At 40.9% G+C, this 21,987-nt stretch overlaps 1 protein-coding gene across 3 annotated transcripts in view; it reads right to left on the reverse strand.

The window, feature by feature from the left end:
• Positions 1-21,987, reverse strand: part of AFF3 (ALF transcription elongation factor 3) — a 329,088-nt gene that overhangs the window by 16,374 nt on the left and 290,727 nt on the right. For all 3 annotated transcript variants that reach the window (XM_040055430.1, XM_040055428.1, XM_040055429.1), the window contains exons 11-14: positions 19,076-20,104; positions 17,777-17,901; positions 14,085-14,286; positions 11,408-11,535 (exon numbers count right to left, since the gene is read on the reverse strand). In XM_040055430.1, coding sequence (XP_039911364.1) covers positions 11,408-11,535; positions 14,085-14,286; positions 17,777-17,901; positions 19,076-20,104 — 1,484 coding nt within the window. The remainder of the gene's footprint in view (positions 1-11,407; positions 11,536-14,084; positions 14,287-17,776; positions 17,902-19,075; positions 20,105-21,987) is intronic.

Raw genomic sequence — 21,987 nt, forward strand, 5'->3', positions numbered from 1 at the left:
GAACAAGGCATTCATCCACTGCTTCCCATGGATTTTCTCATGGAAATCAAGGTGATTACCAGTGACTAGGGCAGACAGATGCCATCATTCCAAATAGTCACCCCTTCTTCTTCTTTTCTGAGTTTTATATGCTGAGCCTGACACCACATGGTGTCGTCAGCAGGGGTCAGCTGTCCCAACTGTGCTACCTACCTGTGCAATGCCAGCCTCCCTGCTGGAGGTTTGGGGTGAGAGGCAGAAAAGGCCTTGAGACTATTCCAGCCCAAAAAAATCATATTCCTAACTTTTTCTATTGAAATTGAGATTTCTGAGCACATGTATTTAGCAAAATGTTTTGTGTCAGTCAAAGAAGATGCAGATCTAAAAAGTGAAGTGGGATGGATGAGTAAAACATTCGAGCTCGTAACAGTAAGAACATGCTCAGATCCAAAACTGAAGTAAGTGGGAGCAAGGGGGAACCTCTTGACAGAAGAGGGCAGCCTTATAACTTCCTTGAGAACATAAGGCTTTTGAACAGTGTATTTACCTGGTCTGTTTCTTTCTAGTTACGTGCACACAGTTTTAAGGACATTTAATTGCACCAGAGAAAGTTATTCACCCTTATTTTGAAGAGAAGAAAGGCTAAATATAACTAGATAGAAATGGAATTCAAAGTATGGCTAACTTAGAATGATTTCTATCCTAAAAAACTTGTTGATATGAAAAGCAGTTCCTTTGTTCCAACTTTCTTTAAAATATTACTCTCCCACAGAGCGAAATTCCACCCCAGCTTACTCTACCTCTTAGGTCAGAAAGGGGAACAGGCAGCTTTGTGTCCCAGTATCTCATAACCTACTGCAAATACTTCCTATGCCCCAGAAGATGTTTTTAGTAAGAATAACCTTCTGAAACTGGTCTTGTTCAATTATAAAATATTACACATTGCAACAGTGTTAGCTTGATGCAGAAAAATAGCTGTTTTTAGAAACACTGAAAGAATTCTTAAAATACTATTAAGTTCTGTCTGTCTCTGTCTTGTGCAATGACCTAGGAAAGATGGTTTACTATGAAGACCCAAAAAGCAAAGCCAGATAGAACAAATCAACAAACCAAGTCTCATCTCTCTGAAATGATGAAAGTGATGAACTTTTACATGAGCCTGTCAAACTCAGGTCGTTAAAATACATCCTCTCCAACATTTCCTCCTATATATCACCCAGCACTATATGTCTAATTTTCTTGTCTGAAGCATGGTAAGAGGCTGTAAAAACAAAGTGAGATAACACACTGTAATTATGGCCGACTTATTTATACATTAATTGTAAAATGGTTTTCAACTTGCAGCAGGATTTATTCTCCTGAGTTATGATTAGCAATGAAGGTTTTAGCAGGAGATATGAACATTCCTGAACCAAGAAGACTTGCATTGAGGGCCCTGCTACGGGATGGTTAAACATAACACAGAAACTGAAGTCATTGGTTTGTACTAAGCTGCTTGCAAAATCTAATACAAAAAAAGAAGCCATTAAAATGCCATTTGAAAGAAAAGCATAAATATATTCTCCATGTGAACGTTTAGGTATTTGCATAGGAAAAATACAAGATTGATTTAAAAATCAGGGCATGCCTAACAGAAATTAAGATGCATTGGGAAAAAATGGATGGGGTATAATGTTTATTTGCTTCTTAAACAGAACTTGTTCAGTAGTGTTAATAAACATGCCAAGTCAAATTCTGATGTCTTTGTGCCACCTATGAAATACTATTCTTCAGTTTATTGCTACATGTTAATGACCTTTCCATTCAGATAACTGATGTGCATGTTAGGTGAAAATGGGCAGCTGAAATGTCCAATAGATTCGATGTATGTTTTTGTACAATTTTAGTTACAAAAAGGGGTGCTTAAATTTAATTATTTCCTATTTATTTAAAATGAGAGTTAAAGGTTTCAAGGTCAGTTTTGTTTAGGTTCCCACTGCACATGAGCATAATGTCTTTTTACATTCAGTATATTAGTTTAAATTATTATATCGTGAAGCAAAAAAAATAAGAAAAACACTGTCTTTTATGGGATCCTTGAAGATAAGAGGTTGCCTGAGCTCATGGACACATGAGAAAACTAATGCCTAAATTAATTATTCTGGATAGCTCTTTTACATACTGCACATTTTTTATATATGAAGTTTGTTAGTCATATTCTGATTTTACAGACTCTGAAGTTACAGTGACCAAGAACCCATCTCTGCTACAAATGAGAAGGTCCATGCAACCCTCCTCTGCAGCTTGACCTAGTTACATTGGTGATAATCTCAGACTGGAAACTCTACAGGTAATCTCACTGGATGCTAATTTCAGATATGATATGTTATTGATGAGAGGCATCTTGAGGAGAAGAAAATGTGTTTTCCCACTGATGAGATTCAGAAAGATCTGTGGCTAAAACCCTTTTCACGTCTTTGGTGTCAGCTTTGAAACCCCCTTGAAGATCACAGCCTTGCTATAGCCTGAGAAATGAGAGAACAGAAAAAGATTTCAATCCCCCTGCAGATCACATTGTCACCACAGCCAGAGAACCAAGAGAATAAAAATATTTCTGGTAGTAGGCTACTGGTTGAACTGGAGTGCCTGTGAGTAGCAGAAGCAGCACTGAAGACTCTTTATGTTTACAGGTCATGAATGTAAACTGAAGTCACAAAGAAAATTTATTCAGTGACTTCTGGTTTCTCCTCTTCAGTTAGTTACAACTGTATGAATCTATTGGCATTAGCACTTTCACTCCAGATTTACAAACAGAATTCAGACCTCTTGTTAAAAAAAAGAAAATTTAAAAAGAAGTCTGACTTCAAATTAACACATAGAAACAAATGTTTATCTCGATTGAACTGCACAAGCAAGTCTTTTGTTTCTGAATATCTGATTGTTGGTACTTTTAGAAATATAGTCTCCTTCAACAAAGCCAAAAAGGAATTCTAATACACTGCTCTAATGCATCTCATATATCTCTCTGAATGGCAAGAGAAAGAGCGTAAAGCATTAGAGCCAACTAAGTCAGGCCGCTGGTGAATTCTCTCTGGGATCAAGTGTCATTATGTGAAACTGGCTGCTCTCGAGGAGAATTTACCCTACTCTGTTGATTGGGGAAAGCAATCAAGTACCGCTGGAACGATTTCAACGCATTCTCAGTCAACACTAGGCAGTCACCTAGGCACTGCAGCAGAATCCAGCCTTTTACAGAACAACCCCCCCACGGCTAGATCTGATAGTACAAACAAGGCCAGGCTTCCTTTTCAGCAGTGGCATTCAAACCATTTATGACTTTGACAAGGGCAGCCTCAGTAGCATGGCTGTGGCTGAATCCAGGATGAAATTTATCAAACAATCCACTACTGTCCAGAATTTCTCTCACTTGCCTTGGCACCGCTTTCCCTGGGAGCTTGTCGAAAATCAGCGGGAAGGACAGCATTTCCATTGCTTGTTATGTTGCGCGGGATCCCAGCGTGAGGTGGGATGGCTGCGGGCATTGTAATTACTCCTCTGCCAGAAGCAGCCTTTCAGAATTTCCAGGCTGTTGAGCTCCTAAGAGCGGTGTTACCACTACCCAGGTGAAATGCCTGTGTGTGCGTACATTTCTCTCATCCTATTTAGCTCTGTGCCATTACAGTGCATCTCTGCTACCTTTGTCTTCTGCTGCCTCCTCTGAATTTAATTTACTTCAGTTTAGCAGATAATTGCAAAAATGTAAACTCATGCAATAAAAAAGGGGAAGAGAATCAAACTAAGTGAATCAATAAAAGCCTTACTTTGTACGGTAATTTATCAGCATCTACTGCAAAATAATCTCCTTGGAACTCAGAGCAACCACTGGTATTTACAGAGTATGGTGTAGCTTAGACTCCAATATACAATTTTAATTATACTGCATTCAAAACCACATTTTTCATCTAATTTTTATATTTTATATGAACTAAATACTAAACTATAGCATTTTCTGCTTCATTTACATAATCTACCACTTGTACATTATTTCTTACTGTTGTATAGTGCTTTATGAGGATACATTAAAAAAACCTAATAAAAGTTCAATTAAACATCATAAATGTAGCCAAGCGCACATTTTAATACCCTTCAGAGATAATACTGCTGAAGTGTTGTTAAAAAACAAGCTAGTGCTTCCTCAGTGTACAACAATAGCATATAGTAAAAGCAGCTTAAATCGTAATTCTAAATATAGGACCAGTTTCACAACTTCAGTAATCTAAACCCTAAAAAAAATGAATGTGTTGGAAAGGAGTTGAACAGCAAAATGAGCAACTTTAAAATATGATCAGAGCTAGGGGCAAGTCAGAAGAAATTGGCTAGCCAATTGTTAGAGTGAACCCACGACCAGTTTTGAAGCTGTGCCAGTCTGCCCTGAACTTTCAGTCTAGGAGAAGAAAATCCTGTTAGAGCAGGAAAACCACATAATGTGAAAGGCAGGTGTACACAGCCTATTTGCTGTCTCATAACAGGACGTGTCAGGAGCTTGTTTGACATGCAGGGTCACAGATCAGGGTGTTCATCTTTGGTGTGAATATAGAGCTGAGCAGGTGTTACTGTACAAAGCAGTGCTCTCTCCTGATGGATCATAGCCTCCTGCCCATTCCGTCACTTAAAATAAATGCTTTTTTATGGGAGGTGGCATTGCTGTGTCTGAGGCATGGCACATGTAATGGCCCACACGGTGGGGAGAGCCATGGCACTGTCAAAGTGGGTACCCAGCTCTATGGATGTCTCATGCTCACTCTGGCAGATCCAGCAGGCCCGGAAGTTCAGCAGAGGAGCATGCAAGTGGAGAAGGCCAGGAGATAAATATTGAGCCATTTAAATGATAGTACTATGGGCATTTCAGAAAGACAGGAACAAAGGATCTGATTGGAGCTGGGCCAAATGTGTGAAAAATTTACCCAATCACACAACTACACAACTACTATCTTGTTGGGTTTAGTATAACGAGGTCAGTAGCTTAGATAAGATGAATAGCACAGATACCTAGAGAGGGAGTTACTGTTGTCAAAAATAGCAGACAAAATTAAAGGCTGACATCTAATGTAAATGAAATGCAGAAGTACAAAAATAAGTGGGGACCCCTATTTTGGCAAAAATGCAAAATCCCCCTGACTAACCATGTCAGTGTAGTGAAATACAGAAGAACGTGAGAAAGAGTCAAAATCTATTGCAAATTCCTGTGTATGACCCAGATTCATGACTTAAAGATATCCATGTGAAATCAATATCTAGACTAAAACACACAAGGGCAAAGTGTACAAGTGAATACTGTGGAATGAAACAAGTACTCACAATAGGGACTTGGGCTCCTGTTTTAAAAACAGAGGAAGAAAACACTGTGCGCTTGCACATAGACTACAATTTTGTCTTTTTTGATGTATTTTTGACAGATGTTCCGAATTAAGCTAATTTCAATCAAGACAGAGTGACAGCCTTTATAATCAGTCCTACAGAGACAGGGCAGGACACCACAGCAGTCCAGATCTATTTTGTTTTAAAATGCCACAGAATGACACCTTGAATTCCCAAGAAGCATCCGAAAAGCAAAGGCAGAAAGACCTTTCTGGGAGAGGGTCTACCTGGCAGCCAGTTCTGATGTCTCCAGCTCTGATGAGGGAGAAGACAAGGTGTGGATGAAACCGTTGGGTGAGAGTACATGAGAAGCCTGAGTCAGTGGGTGTCAGTGCGGTGTCTATGCTAAAAGAAGCAGGTGATCCTGAAACAAAGACCCTGTTCAGGGCTCCTGTCTTGTGGAGCCTGTCTAAAACACTTCAGTAATCACAGGATTTGAAAGAAATCCTAGCCAGGCACTAAAGACCAGGAAGACTTCTGATAGGGATTTTGGAAATTGATGTTCCTCATGTGTGTTAAATTATCACAGCCTGTTTCCATCTCCATGACTTGTTGCTGATTCTCAAAATGAACAGGGTATTCCCAGGCTAAAAATGAGCTTGAATGGTCTACCTGTGATTCTCTAAAGAGATTATGATTATTTGCCAGGGTGGTTTGTCATCACTGAAAGATGAAAATATCCTTTATATGTTGGAGGAATGACTGGGAAAGCTCTAATGCATCCTTGAGGAATCACAGCCTTTGCACCCTAGGGCAACTGCAGTGAACCTTCTCATCTAAAAGGGAAACCTCTGGGTAATTACATTGTTAAAAATGGACTTGAAGCACATTCTTCAAATGTATGTAAAGTTATTTTCCATTGCCACAAGGACAGCAGAGCTGTCTTGGGAATTAAGCCTCAGACAGAGGCACTAGACTATCTTTTCCATATTCCATCTATGAATCCTGGCATTGAGGGCAATGAAAAAAAACATCATTCTGTGATCCAGCACAAGCAGACAAATCCCCAGTTACACTCTGATGGACTTGTAGATATTAGTAGAGAAACAAAACATAAGGAAAACAAGCTCTGTCAAGAACCAGAGATGTTGTAGAACAGCAAAAACAATGGGAAGTTAGATGAGACTTCCTTGTATTCAGTATAAGAACTAGACTACTCAAAGAGCTGCAGGGTTTGGACTACCCTCCTTATTCACTGCAGACATTTGCTTGTTGTTCACCATGCAGAGGTGATGAAAGACTGGGAGAGACTGGTGGAAGAGACTGTTCTTTCCAATCTGTGAAATTCAGTTCTGCTTCTGGAACCTGGAGCAGTGTTTGCTGAACCTGATTGGAAGACCCTTGTCTTGCTTACTGCTATGATTTACTGTGGACTGAAGATATTTTCTAGTCAATCTGTAGAGTAAGAAAAAGCTACATTAAAATTAATTGATAGAAATAAATTCTCTTTCCTAAGTGGAAAAATATTCAGATTATTTCAGACCTGAGTCAATAGAACCATTCATTCCCTGGCTGTGCCTGTGCAAGTGAAATAAGGAGGGCAATGATACCAGGTTTATCATTTGAACATCCAGGCAATGTAATTGCTAATATTCTCCCTGGCATAGTTTTGAGCTCAGGATGAGACAATGCCTGGGCACAGCTTGGAGACAGCACAGGCTAGGGACTATTCTCAGGAGACAGTGAATGTTCTTTGTTTTGGGGAGTGAAGACAGTTTAATCATATAAACATAAGCCTGCTGATCCACTTGCCTACAGAAGCAGAGGAGGGGCATGGATGTAGCTAAATTCAAGAGGTCCACAGCTCTGGCTTTCCTTTGATGACAGGGACTCGTGGCTACAAATTCTATACCCTGTGAAAAGCTCCTGCTAGAGCTGATGAAGCATCTGTTTCCCACCAAAACAAGCCCTCATAAAGTGTCCCTTTAAAGATGACCCATGCTCTTGAAGAGAGCAGGCAGCTAAATTATCTCCTCATGAGAAGCAGTGTCTGGCATCTCTAATGCTATTTTCTCATGGTCAGCATACATGTGAGAAATTCAGTGCGGTGAGTAAGAAGGGTAGAAGAGGAAGACTGGGAGGGTCAGATGAAGTCATGAAATCCCCTAAAGCCAAGAAACTGGGAGCAGTCCACAGTAAGCATATGAATTTGTGAGGAACTTAGTATCGTAGGTGTTGTACTGACTAGTTATTTTCTAGATTGCTGCTGAGAAGAAAGAGGAGCCACTCTGTATTCCTGAACTGTGCTCCTCAGGGTGTGTTCAACACTACCAAAGTACCTCAAAACACTCCAGGAATCCTTGAGGCATTTTGAGCAATTCAAGTAAGATCATTTCCAGATGTATGAGTCACAACCTAAGAGCACCTTTTCCTTTCCACTCTGAGGAGGAATAACAAAGAAGAGAAGACTAAAAATGAGACACTTGGGGTTCAAGTCAAAACAAAGAGATGTGCCAGGAAGTTATTTTCATAAACTCTATGTGTAACACCTTTACAGGTGAATATTTTCTGGGTATATGGTTTACATATGGTTTGCCTGTTTGGCAAACAAACACAGGAATTCTATCTCACTGTGGGCTATGTCCCTTGGACAATGTATAGCTGATGGGTGTCTGTAGCACCTAAACCCATAAAGGTGGAAGAGACATTCAACAAAATATGAACTTTAAAAAAAATGCTGTAGAAGATGTATTATCTTGCTCCTATAAGGCAAGTAAAAAAGAAAAATGAATGTAAGTGAAGAAAAACCACATGCCAATTTGAAATTAAAACTCAAAATTCAAATAAAAAAATAATCCCAAGGAGAGTGTTCTGATTTAGCTACAAGGAAAGCTGGGAAGCTGAGTACATTCTGCTATTTTTCTATACCACACAAGCAGTATTTTGAGGAGGGTGCACTTGGGCACCCACAAGATGTCTATGCCTAGCACTTCAAGGACAACAGACTTTGTTCCTAAATGCAGTTATTGGGAAATCTGTTATTCAGTGAAATTTCAGAAGGACTCAATTTAGCTTGAAACATTATTATGTAGCCTTGAAAATGTTCTCTTCATGGAGTCAGAAACTGCCGAAAATCCAGGAAATCTTACTAAAAATTACTACTGGAAACAGCACTGATGTCATTGACACATGTGGCGTGCTGGGTACCTCTAAGTATATCGAGATTTGTCAGCAAACAATGGCAAACCAGGGGAAGTAGAATTTTGCCCATCTTTTGAAGGCTGTTAGCTATATTTATTGTTATACTGCAGTGTATGGGTATACAGCACTCTACCAAGCAAGATATACTTTTTACTGACCTACTTGTGTTCCAATTTATTGCTAGTGACAGCTGTTGTCAACGATCTGGAGAAAATAAATTGAGAATACAGTAAAGAGACACTGACTGGTCAAAAAAATTAGTTGTTGTTTTAAATCAAATATAAGGGATTTAGTATCTTTAAAACTTTAGAGTCTGATTAAAATTAAGACTTTAAAGACATGGCTGGATTACAGTAATTCAGAACTTCATGGATTATGAGATGAAATACTTCATAGGCATCATTTAGGACAAATGCTGCCATTAGGATTACTACATAATTTAGACCTACCGTATTGCATTTCTTCAAATCCTCTCCTGTGGTGCTATACAAATTTGAAAGGCACTGGCTGCCGTGTTTAATTTGATCCTTCTAACACGTGAGTCAAATTTGTTGGCATTTAACATTTGCAGCCAGTCTAATCTGCTACATTTCAGTAACTGCTCTGCACAGGAATTTCAGAATGAAAATCCAGCGTAGCTGGTATTCTGGTGCTGTATTCCAGCTACAAGTTGTAGATGACAGCTGTAGTATTTGACAATCTCCCTCCCCTAGTTAGCACAACAGGCATTTAACTGTTTCTGGTTTTTAAGGCCAAATTAGGACATATTTGTTGCTGTGTTTTATCTTTTTTGCCTTCCTACACTTTTTTTAGTGGTCTACAAGTTGCTTGGGGATATTGTATATGGAAGGCACTACACATGAACAGTTTAATTGTATCTCTCTCTGAAAAGATGAAACAGTTTTATTGGAGATGCCTGCCAGAGGAATCACTTGTAACACTAATGGAGAAAGCTAGTGATAAAAGCCTCTCAGATGATAGAGATGGTGACCAAAGCAGATCTCCTATGACTATATCCTGGGGGAAAAACAAAACAAACCAGTCCCCCCCCACTTTTTTTTTTTTTTTTTTTGTCAGCAGCTCGAGGGAAAATCAAATGAAGACAGTAGTTTTGTTGTAACTGTTTCTGACTATGTTTTTTTCTAATCCAGAGATGAGCACATTCTACAATTTTGACTTTTATCAGACACTGACACCTTTCTGCCTTGTATGTATATGTTTAAACTGAAGAAAAAAATGAGCAGCTGCAAGTAAATTATAGATAATGGAGTATTTTAAGAGATATGAAGAGTTAGGTAGTATTTATGAACAGTTTAATGTTTCCTCAACGGAGACTGTTGAATAAGTGTACCAGGGGAGTTAAAAACATGGAGGGAGGCAGAGAAAGAGGATGAACAAGGATATATACACAGGGGAGTTTTCTCCAAAAGAGGTGGAAAAACTGATTACATTTATTCAGCTTACATCTGCTTATGACTACCATGAATATACACAAAAATTAATCTCACCAGTCCTCTTTTCTTGACATACAAACCACTTACATCCTTTTGAAGTCCACAGGAATTATTTATACCTTATAGTAGGAAACGTGGTTTCTTTTTATGAGAGGTTGCTGTCTCTCTAGTAACCTTGAGACCAGATAGTGTGAACAAGCCTGACAACAACAACAGTAATAATAATAAAAAAAATACATTAAAAATCCCAATTCTGGTAGGAAGCAGTTCCTGAGGAAAACAGGCTGTTTGTTATCCCAGGGTTTCCTTTGGTATAAAGGAGTTTGAGATGTCATGGGTGAAAGTCTGGAAATATGAAAAATATGTCAAAGTCACACAGCTCAGAGCATGAGGAAGTTTGAGGCATACCTTCAACAGAACCTCTTCTACACTAACCAGAAACAAATATCAGTATTTGCAGGCCACAACATTACCAGTCAAAAAGAATCTGGATTTTCTAGATACTAGGATGTCAATCTTCAGTTTCACCGTTATATTTACTAAACAATACTATGCCCTAAATGACCTTGGGGACAAACCAGCTTTTTAATTTGCTAAAAAGAAAGACAGTTACAAGCCTAAATTATTTTAAGAGGAGGAGAGCAAGGGATGTGTGAAGAATGAAGTGGAAATGGGGAGGGCCAGGTACCCCTCCAGATATTCATGCTAACCATTGCTGCTTCCTGCTCCCCCTGCCTTTGTGATACCTTTAGCTGAGCGGAAGTAGCCACAATAGCAGCAGCTGTGAAGACTCAGGGATGCAGGGATGACTCCAACCTCAGGCTTGCCCTGCTCACCTTGCTTGGGTGTTGTGGGACTGACCCCTGCCAGCTGCATTCTGCATCCTGGCTCTTGGCTCCCTGTCCTTTAGGGAACAGCCAGCCCTTGCTGCTCCCTGATGATCAGGGACTTGTGGCAAGGGCTTGCAGGGACAGGACAAGTGCAAGTGACTCAAAACTAAAAGATGGTAGGTTTAGACTAGCTGTTAGGAAGAAATTATTTGCTATGAGATGAAGTATGGGAACAGATTGCCCAGAGAAGTTGTGGAGTTACCCATACCTGTAGGTGCTCCAGGACAGGTTGAATGGGGCTTTGAGCAACATCATCTAGCGGGTGGCAGCCCTTCCCATGGAGTGAATTGGCACTCCGTGATCTTTAAGGTACCTTTAAACTCAAACTATTCTGTGACTCCATGATTCTATGCATTCTACTATTCTATGGTTAGAAAATCTATGCTGAAAAATTAAGGTTTTATATAGTATTTCTCATTCATTTCTCAATGTATAGTAAGTATTACAGTAATATTTCAGGCAATGTCTCAGTTCCTGTTGGACAAATTGTATTTTTCTCTCTTTAAATGCCATTGTTTTCTTTATTTTAAAGTCATATGTACTCACATATCATCAAAGATAAGCTTTGTTCTTCTGCAATCCCTGGGTGTGGTGGACAGAGGTGACCAAGGCTCTGTTTGGAACTGTGGCTTATTGCAGGGAAGAACATTTTCGGAATTCATGTGAATTGCTTTCTAGACAACAAACAGTAGATAAGACATTTAGGAATTGGCTAATAACTTAAAAAAACCCAAGTAACAAAAACCAGAGAGTCTTTGTAAATTGGAAGAGTGTTGTAAATTGGAAGTTAATTTTCCTGCTGTTTCAGCAGGGAGTATATATAAGTGTCCTGACACTAATGGCCACAAATTCCCAGATACTGCTCAGAGCACTTTGTAAATGGTTTGAGTTTCAATATGATATACAGGAGAAACTGAGCTAAACTATGAGGAACTATCAAAATACTCTGAAACACAGTAAGTGAAATTATTAAAGAATAGATCTGTTGTCATTTAGAAGATTAAGTTATATCTCTTGCCTTCAGCTTCCAACCAAACAACCTTGCTTAGGAGAGCACGGCTCACATTTGACTTGTTTCACACTTCACTGGTGATGTGTCTGTGTTGTGTGAATTTGTAGTCCAGGTTTCTTTGTGCTCCAGAGCTCCCCTGATCAGCTTGAAAGATCACTTTTCTCTGCTGCAGTGGAAGCACATGTCTTTTGGCAGGGTCTCATGCATTCCCTCAGCTGCTCTTCATGTGGCCTTCTGCGCACCTTCATCTCACCAAATGACCTGCTCTAGGGGCTACTGTGCACTGGTATGGAGCAAAACAGAGGGCTTCAGGTGGTTTTTAGTTGATAACCACTGCCAAAAAATCCTGTTCTATTGTCAGGTGACAGGCAGAAAGGCACCAAGGATATGGGGAAAAAAAAAGCTCAAATGGATAAATGCCCACTGTGGGCAAGCTTTGCTTGCAATTTCTCTCATATATTTGAAGGATCCCTTGGGCCTGCCAGTTAGGTGCCAGATGGGGAGATGGGCTAAAACAAAGTCAAGTTCTACATTTATAGTTCATGAACTCTCATCTTCTATATGGCACATCCAGACCAGTTCATCAGGCTAAAGTTTTCAGATGAGTAACCAGATATATAAGATTTTTATTGCAAAGGTTGTTAAATGTTGACCAAATGGTGCATTGCTAGGCTATGCAGAAAATTTCAGTGAAATGCATTTGCTAAGGGTGTGGATCATAAAGCAATCACCGTTTACTTTTGATTTCCAGCACATTTGCCTGTGAAGGAATTTAAATTATTTTCAAGATACCCAGTGAAAAATCATAATTATAATTCTGAATGGGTTATAAACTTCTAAATTTATGTTTTGGAAGTTTAAATGTTTAAAACTTTACATTTAATTAATGAAAATAAATTAATAACTATAATATGTTAAAACCCTTTTTACTGAAATATTTTATGTAATTGGTTTTTTTTTCAATTTACCAAAACCATCTGTGAGATATTCCTGGAAAACACAATTTATGGTAAGCTGTTTTTGAGAATGTGTCCAACATTAAAATTATATTTACTACTTCCTCCTCTGCTCTCAAAGAAAAAAAAACAAACACCCCCCCCCATATGCTTAACAGATACAGGGGCCACTTATCCCCACAGCAAAAATTGCTGGAAGAGGCCACTGTTACAATTCAGGTAGCTTGTTTTCCTAGTTGGAAAGGAAACTGTACTTAGGCTTTTAAAAGCACTAATACTTAGGCTTTTGAAACCTCTTGTACATCAAATAACCAACACAGCAAATAGATACAGAATAAAAAACATGAATAGCTTTTGTTGCAAGGAGAGGAGCATGGACAGCAGTGTGCCTTAACAGCTTCTCTAGATGCTACAGCAGTAGGCATCAAGATGATGATATCCAAATTGCTTCTTCTAGATATTTCACACTAAGCAGAATAGTGCCATGGGGAGGAGGTGACACTAGTCTGCCCCTGGTCATCTATTCTCAGTGTCCTGTAGGGTATGATTTTGAAAGATGAGATGAGAGACAGATGGAAATTCCTTCAATCAAAAGAGCTAACAAGCTCTTCACTCCAGTATTCTAATCACAGAATTCATGCAGAAATGTGGGCAGCACCTACTCCTCTCTCTCTCTGTGCTCTGAAGGCCACGATGCAGTGTTGTAGTACAGTCTTATCTGGAAGAGTGCTCTGGGCACACTTAGTGTGAGCAAGACTCTCTGATAAGGATATGAATGCAACTCTTGATGGAACTGAGTTGTGAGGCTGGTGCTAAGATGCCATTGGTGTAAGCAGAATCTGAAGAAGTTTGTTCTAAGACAGGTAGAAGAATTTGTCTGCAGGCACACCCATGGTTAGGCAGTGGCTGAGTGAGCCCGTATACAGTAGGGGCCTTATGCACCATGAATGTAGGGGGCTTGCATCATACCCAAGCAATGCTCTGGAGGCCTAAAGCCATTAGTTTTGGGCCATTAGCTTTTACCTTTTGCTTATGTAGCCTTTGCAATTTGCCTGTTTTACAGTCTGCCCTCTTTCCTTTCTTCTATGTCTTGCAAAACTCCAAACCAGAAAAGCTGAACTTAGAAAATAACATTCATTATTACAACTTTTTTTTTTTTTCTCCTCATAAGATTCTGCAAAACTATCACAGACTGCAATACAAAGTGGAAAATATACTGCTAAGCTTCATATTGTGAACAACAGCATACACTTACATTGAAGTCTCCAGGATGTGGCTGCGATTGGATTTCACCCTTATGTTTTTTGCTGGAGGAGATTGAAGGTAATAGACTGCTGCCATTAGGTCTGCTGGAGGAAGTTAAATCATCGCTGGAATATTTGTGTTTTGATGCATCAGAGAGGGGAGAGACGGGTGACCGAAGCATTTTCTCATTTTTATTTATTGGTATTGCCAAGCTGGAAATGGAAATTACAGTAATGGAGTGTCACAAAGCTGGCTTTGAGAAAGGTAAATGTTTTATATATTACCAAAACTTTGAATTTAAAATCTGCTGGCAGGATAAAGTCTATTGGTATCTGGAAACGAGCTTACAGTATTGGGACCAAGAGCTCATTTACAAATTTGTATCATGTTTCTTCTCTTTCCCTTCAAGGCAAATTGTCATTCTGGAGTTAATATAAAGTCTGTATCAGAGTACTTGAAAAAAATACAGAGATAAATGGCTACTTGCTCACCATTTCTTAAGGGATAGCTGGAGATGAAGATTAGGCTCTGAAGCGTAAGTTCAGGTTATGGAGCACTATTTCACCATTACAGGTGACAATTTATAAGCCATGGCAATAAAACCATATGTGAACTAAAACAGGAAATGTGTTTAAAGATGACTGGCTTGTCTTTGTGCTCAGTGCCTAGCCTTTGGTAGCAGTGTTTATACTAATCTAATACAGATTTTGAAGAAAAAGAAAGATAGGCTGATAATGCAGACAAAAGGAAACATATGCAAACAGTAGACCCAGAAATGTGAGCTGCTCTATCTTCTAAAGCAGAAAACTGTAACACAGACAGTATTTTCAGCTTTCATTTATTTGGGAGAAGTTTTGGATGAGAAGTCAGACAGACCATATAAATATGCCCAGAAATAAACTTCAGATGCACTAATTTGAAGAAAATATTTAGCTGAAAATATTAAAGCAACACACAAAAAATGCAAGGTTTTTTTAAGAAGATAGTTTGCATGAAGACTAAAACTGCATTTAAGGTCAGAAAGACAATTTTTTAACTATACCTTTCCCTGTCACATTCCTCTTTATTCAGTCTATTACTTTTTATGGACAATTCTCACTTCTTTACAGTTACTGTATCAGACAATATACACTTAATGGAATCACAAAAAAGAATACAGTAAAAACTATACTTCATTTCTGCACATAATTTCAGGGAACAGAGCTAATTAAATGTGCTCTTATCATACATTTGTCCATTTATCTGGCAAGCCTTTTTAAAAAGTAGCTGTAAAAGAAGCGATGAATTGTAATTCAGAACCTTTACTGTTTCACATGGCACAGTACCTTTAAAACACCATGTCAACTCTTTTGCTTTAATGACCAATGGTGTTTATGAAAACAAGAATCAGATTGTAAAAGACAGACAACTGTGAACTTCTCCTCCCCCTAAGAAAAGAAAGATCTTTAGCACTATGTTGAATGTGCAGGCTGGTGCTGTTGTTTCCTCTTTTCAAACATAAAGCCGTGCCTTGGCTAACCATATTTATACATCACTATCAAAGTCTGGGACTAAAGCATCCAAGGGAAGCCACAGCTCTTTGGAAGTATACCCAACCTTCAAAAGCTTAGCCCTGAACTTGTGAGGAGTAGCTGAAATTTCTGCTCGTGCTGCACACCTCCTACATGGTCTTTGGACACTGAGTAGGGCCCACCTAGACAGAGTGTGAGCAGCCAAAGGGCAGCAGCACATCTTATACTGAGAGGCCATGCAGGACAACTTGGAGCAGAGGACTGTCAGAGCTGTGAGCTGCTGGGAATGGACAGAATGTGGATCTGAAACTGGTGCAAGAGATTTGGGGTATCTCTGAGCCTGCAGCCTTTCTTGTCAAACAGGACTTTACTTAGTCTGCATCTCAGACTGTAATTCCACGACAGAAAATACTCATGGCTGAAGGTGGTTTGGCTTCTCCCATCGCAGCCCTCAGCTGTGCTGCCAAAACTGTCTGGGTGGCTTTACTGGGAGATGAATAATACTACCCTGGCAAACCTCCCTCCCCCAAAATAAAAGAAGGAAAAATAAAAAAAAAGGAAAGAGAAAAAGCATAAAGAAAAGGAAAAGGAAAAGGAAAAGGAAAAGGAAAAGGAAAAGGAAAAGGAAAAGGAAAAGGAAAAGGAAAAGGAAAAGGAAAAGGAAAAGGGTTTTGGTTTCAAACAAGTTTCTTGAGTATATTTACAGGAGAATCTAAGAGGCATCTGTAGTGGTATAACTGGAGAGGGGATGTGCCAGCATGAGCAGATAGATGCTGGTTGCAGGAGGTCCTGATATCTGCACTGCTGGTTTAGCTACAGCCTCGGTAGTCCTTCCTCATTTGGGGAATTTGATATTCTGCCCTACACTGTGGCAAAAACCACAGAAACATCTTGGAAACAGAGCAAACCAGGAGGCAACTGCAGGAATTAGGAGGCAACTGTACATTTCAGAAATTATTTGTTTCTCTAATACAATGTTGCTACTGGAAGTACTGAATATAATGTCAAGAAAAAAAAAATAATTACTGTCTTGCTTCCAGGAAGCACAGAATTAACCCTGTGACACAGCAAGCTATAACAGCCATGCTACTCTCTGAAAATTAATGCAACACAAAACATACGATACCAGGGTAACAGGAACAGTATGTCTGCATGCAACCACCCAAAAGAAAGGAACTGTTCTGGGCATTGTTTTTACTTTATGAGACATATGTGACATGTCAAGACAAAGAAATTGAATGCATATTTTTTAATAAACACTATATATATCAGTTTTCTTTGTGATTTTTTTCCAGTATTAATGACAAGAATTGCTCAGTCTCATCAAAGATGTGTACAAAAGAAAAGCCTACTACAATAAATACAAATATTTTCGTATTTTGTAGCAGTTTCACTCCAAGAAGTACTCTGATACTACCAGAAAGGTAACCAGCATGTACCAAGCAGCAAGCAGCTGAACTCTGAAAATGTGCATGACTGCTGGAAGCCCCCAGAGAAACTCAAGTGTGATTGCTCTGACATTGAGAGGGCTCTGTGTGCATAAATCATGACAGCAAATGCTAAATATTCATCTTTTGTTTCATGCCCTATATTCTTTGAAAGTCTTACTTTTTAAAAAGTCTTAAGATCCTTGTCCTAGAATAGTTACTAATTACACAGAATGGATTACTTGTAATCTCAAAAATACTGATTCTCAAATATATTCTGGAGCTGAGTATTGCAGGCATTGTTATGAACATTTTTTTCAAATTTTTCCACAGAGCTGATACATAATTCTATTTATACAGTCAAACTTCAAGCTTGAAACTGATAAGTAAAGAAAGTAAAGAAAGTGTAAGTAAAGAAAGGGCTATAAGATGTTTGTGTATGTGAATTGGTGCCTACAACACAGTGTTAGGGAATATGTCTTGGACAATCACGCTGCTCTAGCTATATTTGCTTGTTCCATGAGACTCACACTTGAGCTCACAACTTCTTTGTGCACCGTGACAAAAATGGAAGTACATGAATGTGTCAGGAGCTACTAATTTCATCATTAAACCAGAAGAACAGAGAATGCAGTAGGTAATTTTTCAACATAAAATGCAATAATTAAAAAAAAAAAAAATCCTACTAAAGGAAAAAATAACACCTGGCAATAAACTGCAACTATTTGTATGATTCAGTAGTAACTAAGAAGGAAAAAGCTTACCTATTTTCATTCATACTGCAGTGATTTGCTGTTGTGATGCTTTGGGCAGAGGCAGCTAATCGTGAAGAACTCTCTCTCTCTAGGTGGTTCTTCTTGATGTCTCTGCACTCTTCCTCATTTTCACACTGAGTGAGGAGAAAAGTAATAATTTTTTTATTTGGATTTACTACAGAACCAAAAATAATTCAACAAGTCAGAGGCTGGTATTTTCTGTCTTTTTGTTACAAATGATGATATTTTCTCTGAGTATATATCTAACACAGATCAGAGATGATTGGTCCTTGTCTTAAAAAGTAAAATCTAAAGAGGCAACATGTAAAGAAAGGGGTACATTATAAAAATCGGTTTCCAGTGCTTCCCCACTTGAACCAGAGTTGCCACATTTCGGATATTAATAGAAGAAAAACGAAAAATGAAGAAAGATAAAACAATATGGAAGACTGCTTTAGATAAATGATCCTCAAAAATACACAGATCCATCTGCACACATACAGGAGCTTAGAGGGCCACAGATGACTGGTTGCACAGCAAAACTGTCCAGAATTAGCCTGCTTGGTGGACAGCTCCAGCCATGGAGGGATGGAAGTTTCCCCCTTGCACCAAAAAGTGAGTGGGTGCAGTATGGCAGAAAGGTGGATGTGAGCAGAGGGCTGTGCTCATCTGAGCACTGTGACAGTGCTGCTGAGGAGGGGGCAGCTCTTGGACTATGGTCCTACTCCTTACACCTATAGCCCCAAGGGAAAATGGGGCCACCAGGGAGTGAGGGAGCCAGGATCCAGAACCAGTCAAGTCCCAGGTCCCTGCGAATGCATCCCTCACAAAGCCAGGGCTCCCTGCTGCAACTGAAGGGCTTGCTGCAACTTGCTGACATTCAGAAGGGAAAAAAGATGCTGCCTCTTCTTTTACCACACACAGAGTGATACTGTGTAGACAATGACAATACAGCAGACAGCTGTCCCTTTGCTGACCTGAGCATAATTTCCAAATGCTCAGGTTTTGAGAGAAGCCTCAGGAGAGAAAATTATAAAGGCAGTGCCTTCTCTAAAGTACGCAAAGCAGTCAAAACTGTCTCCAAGGAGCTGGGATCCCTCACAGCCAGGAATTTCATCACCTCCAGAGATGGCATTTCCCCTGGGGTTTGGCTAGTGCCTACGTGGAAAGCAGGGACAAATCCCCGTTCTGAAAGGCCAGCCTGGAGAAGATGCTGCCATCGAGCACTGGACTCGGGTGCAAGAGTTGTTAGCCTCCCACTTGCTGGAGGCTCCCCTACCCCCTCTGATCGGTTCCCCAGCCGCTCACCTTGCGTTTCCTTCTAGATTTCGGTAAACCCTTCTCTGCGGGGGGTTCAGCACTACTACCCTGCGGGAAGCTGGCCGCCTGGTTTGCTCCGGCGCTCATGGCCAGCGGTTCTTCGGGCAAACGCTCTGGAATCCTGGACAAAAGAGCCAAGTCAATGTTGACCCACAGCGACTTTACCTCATCACTGTCTTTCAGAGGAGACAGGAGCTCATTCCTACCGAAAGGAACCAGGGTGTAAAACTGTTCCTCCAGCTCCTTTGCTATTTCACTACTAGTCCTGGCATTAATAGAGCCAAAGGCACTGCAGCCGCCGTGGGGTTTGCTGGCGGTGCCGCTCCCCGCGTCCTTGGCACCCCGCGGCTCAGGCCCGGCCGCCGCTGGCGCCTTGGGCAGCGGGCGCTCCTCCCGCTCCGACTCAGAGCCTGAGTCGGAGGAGGATGATGAGGACGAAGACTCGGTCTCGATGAACTCCTTGGATTTGGGCGCCGTTTTGCTGGGCCCTCGGGCCCGGCGCTTCTCACCAGCCGCAGCCGAGCGGGGCTCCCGGCGGTGCCCCGCTCTGCAGCCGCCGCCGCCGGGCCGGGCCCTGGGCGCCTCGGCAGAAGCGCTTTCAGGGAAGCCGTGGCTCCGGGGGGGCTCCTCTGCGCTGGGGCAGGGGGGCCCGTCTCCGGCGGGGGTCCTCTCGGCTCGCCGCGGTGCCTTCTTCCCCGCCGCCCTCCTCGGCGGCCCGCCGTCGGCAGCGAGGGGTGACTTCTGCCGGCTGCCCTTGCTGCCTGGCGCTTTGTTGGCGGTCCTGGGCCGCGGCCCGTCCCCGGCGGCGGCGGCGGTGCGGCTCTCCTCACTGCGGTGCTCGGCCGGGCCCTCAGCCGCGGTCTTCTGTCCTTCCTGCCGCTCTACCTTCACGCGGCCGTAGTAGGGATGGGCTTCCAGCGCCGGGCCATCGTGGTGGGTTAGGATGGGTGCTTTGTGAGGGGTGACTTTGTTCAGCCACTTGTCCAGCTGCCACTTGTTGGACGAGGGCGGCTCGGGCTGAAAGAGAAACAGACGGTATGGAGCTTAGTGCCTGCTCCCACCCCAGGGGTCCCTCAGGGACACGGGAACGCCGCATCCCTCCGGGCACCACAGAGATTTTCCTTCGGTGCAAGAGCCGCCCCAGCCTACCGCAATCTCTTGGCACTGGCCCTGCGTGGCAGGACAGCGCTCACGCTTTTGCAGGCGGGGATGTTTTTGGTTTCAGAACGGGTTTTGGAGATGAGAAGAAGGGATTCTGTGATGCATTATTTCCAAGTGTGATTCACAATAGCAGTACTGCCATTGGCTCTACTGAGGAACACTTCCAAGTTTCCAAATAGAAAAAAACTGAAATGGCGATAGGAAGGGGGGAAAACAAGGCAGGGGTACAGCTGAGGCTAGGGGAGGGTCGCTATCAGGAAAGCTAGGGATGTATATTTTTTGCCCTATGTCATTGCAGTAAACACAGAAAGCATTTAAAGAGCGTACAAAGTGGCATGTGGTGGGGAGTTGGAGGGCTAACCAGGCGCTTCATGTAATCTGCCTGGTATTGACATTATAATCCACAAACATTTGTTGTGTGGTGGTGTTGTCAGGGGTTCCTTTTGCAAGTATTGTGTGGCTGTTAGTTTTTCTTTTAATGTCTGTCACAACACTATCAAGTTATAAGAGCCCATCTAAGACGTAATGGTGTTTGGGCAGCAAAGAAGCGGGATAATCATGATTTCAAATGTAACAACAGAGACAGTGTTATTTCAGAACAGTGTGTGACTGTTTTCTAGTGCTTCTTGCAATCAGTAATTTGAATGTAATAAAACAAAGAGGACAGGCAAAAGCCCCCAAAGCCCCCAAAAGAAATACATGATGGAGTAGATGGCTAGCCATAACCTAACCCCACAAAAGCCAAAGAAAAAAAAATTCCTACTTTCCTCAGATGGAATCAATATTTGGTTCACTAGGCTATTGCATGTGAATAATTAAAAGCTGTGTCATGAGTCGAACATGAAAACCATCAGTGCTCTGGAAGAAAGTTCGCTCAAGAGAGAATATCCACAGTCTCTAACTTAAAAGAGTATCTTACTTCTTATTTAAAGTAGATGCCTGAGGGCAACACAGGTTTCCTGCACAGCCAAGGGCGCCTTCACAATCACCCACTGAGGATTGTATGCACTCTACATGGAGCAAAGGCTCCTAAATAAGCAGAAAAAATTAGACATTGGAATTCATAAGGTAAAAATATTCCTTCTAGCTAAAGTGTCTAATTTACTCATTACTGAGCTAGCCCAGACCTATGGGAAGTTTGCAGGACTGGCTTATGGTTATGTTTTTTAAAGCATGCTCCCTAGTATCTTACATGAGGAATTTCTTTCCTGAGCTGTAAATCTTGAAAATGGATGGTCAATATTTCTCTTGGATGGAGCTGTATTTTTACAAACCTAAACTCTTTATCTAAAAGTGAAGCACATTTTTTTATTGTTGTTGAAAATACAGATAGATTTGTTTGGTGCCATTCACTGTGCACATACTGAATTTACTAGATATATGTAATAAAAGGTTCACTACACATGGAAGTCTTTCCACAGTTCAGGTGTATTTCAGAAAAGGAGATACATCAGAAGCACATGGGGAAAAATACTCTTCTGCTCATAAGTATAGGTCAGAGTGAGAGCTGCTTGGAAGTTCAAAAAAACTTCCAATTCATCTGTTACTTCTCATTCTGCCTCTTTATGTATCTTGTAATTCTTGAAAACGGTGGCTCATGGATTTCAAAGGATCACAGTAAACCAGCAGAAAGAAGTGATTACATGCTACAGTGTCATAACCTGGCAATGCAGGACTTCCCTAGAGTAGTATGTCTGCTATTTAGGAATAATACCTATAGTCCTACCAACCTATTTGCC

The sequence above is a fragment of the Hirundo rustica genome, chromosome 2, assembly GCF_015227805.2.
Source record: "Hirundo rustica isolate bHirRus1 chromosome 2, bHirRus1.pri.v3, whole genome shotgun sequence".
Classification (NCBI taxonomy): Eukaryota; Metazoa; Chordata; class Aves; order Passeriformes; family Hirundinidae; genus Hirundo; species Hirundo rustica.